At 39.0% G+C, this 4,339-nt stretch overlaps 1 protein-coding gene and 1 long non-coding RNA gene across 4 annotated transcripts in view; one reads left to right on the top strand and one right to left on the bottom strand.

Annotated features, from left to right (window-relative positions):
• Positions 1-4,339, bottom strand: part of LOC106472058 (eukaryotic elongation factor 2 kinase-like) — a 62,553-nt gene that overhangs the window by 4,531 nt on the left and 53,683 nt on the right. For 2 of the 3 annotated variants that reach the window (XM_013932687.2, XM_022400668.1), the window contains one exon: positions 3,093-3,262. In XM_013932687.2, coding sequence (XP_013788141.1) covers positions 3,093-3,262 — 170 coding nt within the window. The remainder of the gene's footprint in view (positions 1-3,092; positions 3,263-4,339) is intronic. The other variant, XM_022400669.1, reaches the window with a different exon arrangement.
• The window catches only part of LOC111089033, a 15,865-nt gene that overhangs the window by 5,752 nt on the left and 5,774 nt on the right, over positions 1-4,339 (top strand). Inside the window, exon 2 of the long non-coding RNA XR_002613397.1 lies at positions 687-690. This is a non-coding gene — a long non-coding RNA (uncharacterized LOC111089033). The remainder of the gene's footprint in view (positions 1-686; positions 691-4,339) is intronic.

Raw genomic sequence — 4,339 nt, 5'->3', positions numbered from 1 at the left:
TGGCCAGGAACTGACATCCATGTGGGGGTAGGACAAGGAGCATACCATTGGTAAGTCAACTACAATCCAAAGCTCAACTGGCCAGGAACTGACATCCATGTGGGGGTAGGACAAGGAGCATACCATTGGTAAGTCAACTACAATCCAAAGCTCAACTGGCCAGGAACTGACATCCATGTGGGGGTAGGACAAGGAGCATACCATTGGTAAGTCAACTACAATCCAAAGCTCAACTGGCCAGGAACTGACATCCATGTGGGGGTAGGACAAGGAGCATACCATCGGTAAGTCAACTACAATCCATGGTTAGAATTCCACAATGAATAAGTGGAGGGAACAGTGTGAGGGAGAAATTAGAAGCATCTTTTGAATACATTTGAAGGATGCCCAAACAAGGGAACCCTCTAATAAGAAGGTTATATGTGAGATACTGCACCACTTCTGTACCAGGTATACTCTTTGCCCACATGTGGAAAAGGTGTGACAGATCCAGGCGGAAAATTGTGAGAAACACACCCTGATGGGAGAGAAAACACTTGGACAGTGATCCTAACCACAATATATTATAATTTCAATCTCCCTGATGAATATGTGAGGTAGGAAAGAGGATCATATCATATCCACCTCAAGTTCAGCCGAATGGAGGGAAAATCCCATCGCCGATCTGTGAACAGGGCACATGTGAGCAGAGTGAAATATATAAATATCCCACTGAAATCAAACAGACTGGAACTATCTCAAATGCAGTAACATCCTCAGCATAAAAACATCGAGGTATAGTGCAAGAGAAAGAAGCATAGCAACTAACAAGTGCACCCATCATGACCCAAAACACTGAGGTAGTGAACTCAAGGCAAATTGAGTGAGGACTTATGTTTATTGGTTCAGATCTAAATTAAAAACTCACCTGCTGGGAACCAACATCCATGCAGGGGTAGGATGAGGGATCCCAATTGAAGGAGTGAACTGCATTTATGCCAGCACACTACATGTGTGAGTATATCATGTTGATTGGTTCAGCTCTAACTCCAAAACTCAACCACCAGGAACTGACATCCATGAGGGGGTAGGGTAAGGGATCCTAATCATTATGATGGCACACTCCAAAGCTACATCACATCGGACAAAGCCATGCAGAGATGGAATGTCCACCACCATTCTACTCTCAACTGAATGAAGTCTGTATTGTTTATATTGTATATCTCTCATTCAGGAGGATACCTCCATGGTCCACCACCCCAGTGGCTTGGAACTGGAAAGTGGTAAAGGCTCCCATATTCCACTGGAAGAAACAGGTGGGAGAGAATGTGGTGGAGAGTCCAGGGGAATGTTCACACAGGAGACAGTGCAATAGGTGACTATAAAACCCTATTTTAAAAAGCAGACCAAACCCGATTTATTCAATCTAAGAGATGGGCAGCAATCCCCTTCTGCTTTACCCATGAAGTTCAGGGATTAGTACAGTCCAGAATAGGCATACTTATGAAGCAAAGATGTCCCAAGGAATTACCTATGAGTGATCTTGTGGAGCATCCAATCTCTAGTTTATGTGATTGTAATGAATAGTGTGCATTTTGTGGCCATGAAAATTCTGAAAGTGAAGTTAACATGGCCTTACAGTGTGGGTTTTAGTACAAATCTAAGTGATTAAAGTACAGGCACCACTTGTCACAGAGCAGGATCCTGGTCAAAATATGGGACAGACCTCTGAAAAATATATATATATATATATATATATAACAAAATAAAAAAACTTACTCACTTACATACATAGAAGAGTGAAGAATGCTGATAGGTGGAAGATGGTACCCCAAGAAGGAAGAAACAGCTACTCAAAGCAGATAATCTATACTATTATTCTGCTAATTTGTATGTACGACTGTTACGCTTTCTGACTGAGAACCTGCTGCACAAGCATGCATAGTTAGAATGTTTCTCCACAAAAAAACCATGCTTAGTGCATTACTCACTCAACGACAAACAGTCTGCCTGTGGCAGAGAGCTGCAAAGCTAAGTAATCAAGTCACTACAATTGCTGTACGAAACAAGAAGTAACAACAAAAGGGGTATGTATATATACTTTATTAACCATTTTGTACAACAGAATATTAAAAACTTATCAAAGTTTTCAAAAAAGTTTGATATTAGGTCGTAGAGTAACATTATAAGTTTATTTATCGATAGTATTAAGTACAGTAAAGTTTAGTCCTAACTAAACTAAAATAAAAAAAAATACTTACACAGGTTACATTATTAATTTATCTCTTTATCGAACTTAGGCCTAACATAAGTTAAAATTTTATAAAGTATGGCCTATATACAAGTGGATTTACACATTTTGTTGTCTACGATTACAATTCATTTGTATTGTGCTATTAATGTTATATTTAAAGACGTATTGTTACGATAAAGATATTAATTTGGCTGGAAATGTTTTGTGGGTCTCTGCTAGTGGGAGATGAATATATGAGGTGTAATCCCAGTGCTTGACAGACAAAGTACCTCCAACGGATGACAGAGTTGAGATGCAGGTAAAAGGTAAGGTGCCTGATCAGAGTGAAGACACCAGGAATGAATTATGGGAAGAAGGAGACAAGGAATAAAAAGCCAATCGCATCACAAGGCAAACCCAATGGTTAAGGGAATAAGGGGAAAAAAATCACAAACAGAGGAGTGGCAAGAAATTAAAAGGACAAAGATAATATTCCACATGATCCCCTAAAGTGTGTGTTAGTAGAATTGATCTAGAATAGCACAGAGGGAGTCACACTACTATTGGTGGAGGTCTGTCACATGGTAATTTGCATGTGACAATCAGTTAAACCACGTGAACTGATGGGTGCAGGGGATTCAAAGGCTTGTGGCATGCAAAAAAAAAAATTTAAATAGGGGACAGCACTCAATGAGAATAGCTATATATGTGGACAGAAGTAAGGTTCCTTTGTCAGAACTAGTTGTTTTTTGTTTTAGATAAATGATTTATTTAATAACAAGAAGGTATTATCAGTTGATGATTTAATTTCCCGATTCTAAAGAATACTATTTTCTCTAAAAAGTACACCAGTGAAACTTATAATTTCAAAGATATTCACCCGCTCTATTGTAGTCTTTCTCAAGACCATACCCTCCTTGTCGGTACAGATCTGCTTGTCGGGACAGCAAGAGGTAGGCTGGATCATCCATGCAAGCATCAAATTCTTCACCTTCTTCCATGTTAACAGCTCTATCATACCAGTATACAGCTTCTTTCCAAGACTTCTCTCTGTAACCACCACAGTTTCATTCAACCACTACATAACTTCTTTCTGTAACCAAAGTATCATTCAACCACTACATAGCATCTTCCAAGAATTCTCTCTGTAACCACCACAATGTCATTCAACCACTACATAGCTTCTTACAAGACTTCTCTTTGATAACATTAAACCACATAACATCCTTTATCCATAACTCTCTGTAACCACCGCGCAGTATTTGATAACATTAAACCACATAAACTTTATCCATAACTCTCTGTAACCACCGCACAGTATTTGATAACATTAAACCACATAAACTTTATCCATAACTCTCTGTAATCACCTTGCAGTATTTGATAACATTAAACCACATAACATCCTTTATCCAGAATTCTCTGTAACCACCTTGCAGTATTTGATAACATTAAACCACATAACAACCTTTATCCAGAACTCTCTGTAACCACCATGCAGTATTTGATAACATAAACCACATAACAACCTTTATACAGAACTCTCTTTAACCACCACACAGTATCCGATAACAATAAGACACATAACAACCTTAATCCAGAACTCTCTGTAACCACCACACAGTATTTGATAACATTCAGCCACATAACAACCTGTTGAGTATCTGCTTCTTTCTTAATTTACCATAGAAATTCTTTCCGAGAAACTTCAGTGATACAAGTCCTTTGTCAATTAAAACTAGTTTATTCTTTCTTGATACAAACTTTTCAAGAGTATCATCAATTCTTGGCAGTGGGCATGAGTCCTTTTCTGTTATACTGTTAAGAGCCCTGAAGTTCACACAGCAACGTTGGGTCCCATTCTTCTTCGGGACTAACACGACAAGAGCTGACCAGGGACTATCTTATTTCTTGACTAACCCTCCCTTAATTAGGCCATCCATGACCTTCTCCATCTCTTGTCGCTTTGCTGGAGCTATTATCCTTGGAGGGATCTTTATTGGACGATGATTGCCTGTATTATTTATTCTGTGCTCCACAAGGTCTGTGCAGCCGAGGTCATGATCTCCTTTTGAAAAGACGTCTGGATAATTCACCAAAAGTTCCCTAACCTGAAAAGCCTGTGAA

Source organism: Limulus polyphemus, unplaced genomic scaffold, assembly GCF_000517525.1.
Source record: "Limulus polyphemus unplaced genomic scaffold, Limulus_polyphemus-2.1.2 Scaffold5053, whole genome shotgun sequence".
In the NCBI taxonomy this organism is placed as follows: domain Eukaryota; kingdom Metazoa; phylum Arthropoda; class Merostomata; order Xiphosura; family Limulidae; genus Limulus; species Limulus polyphemus.
This window is presented reverse-complemented; position numbering and strand designations above follow the sequence as displayed.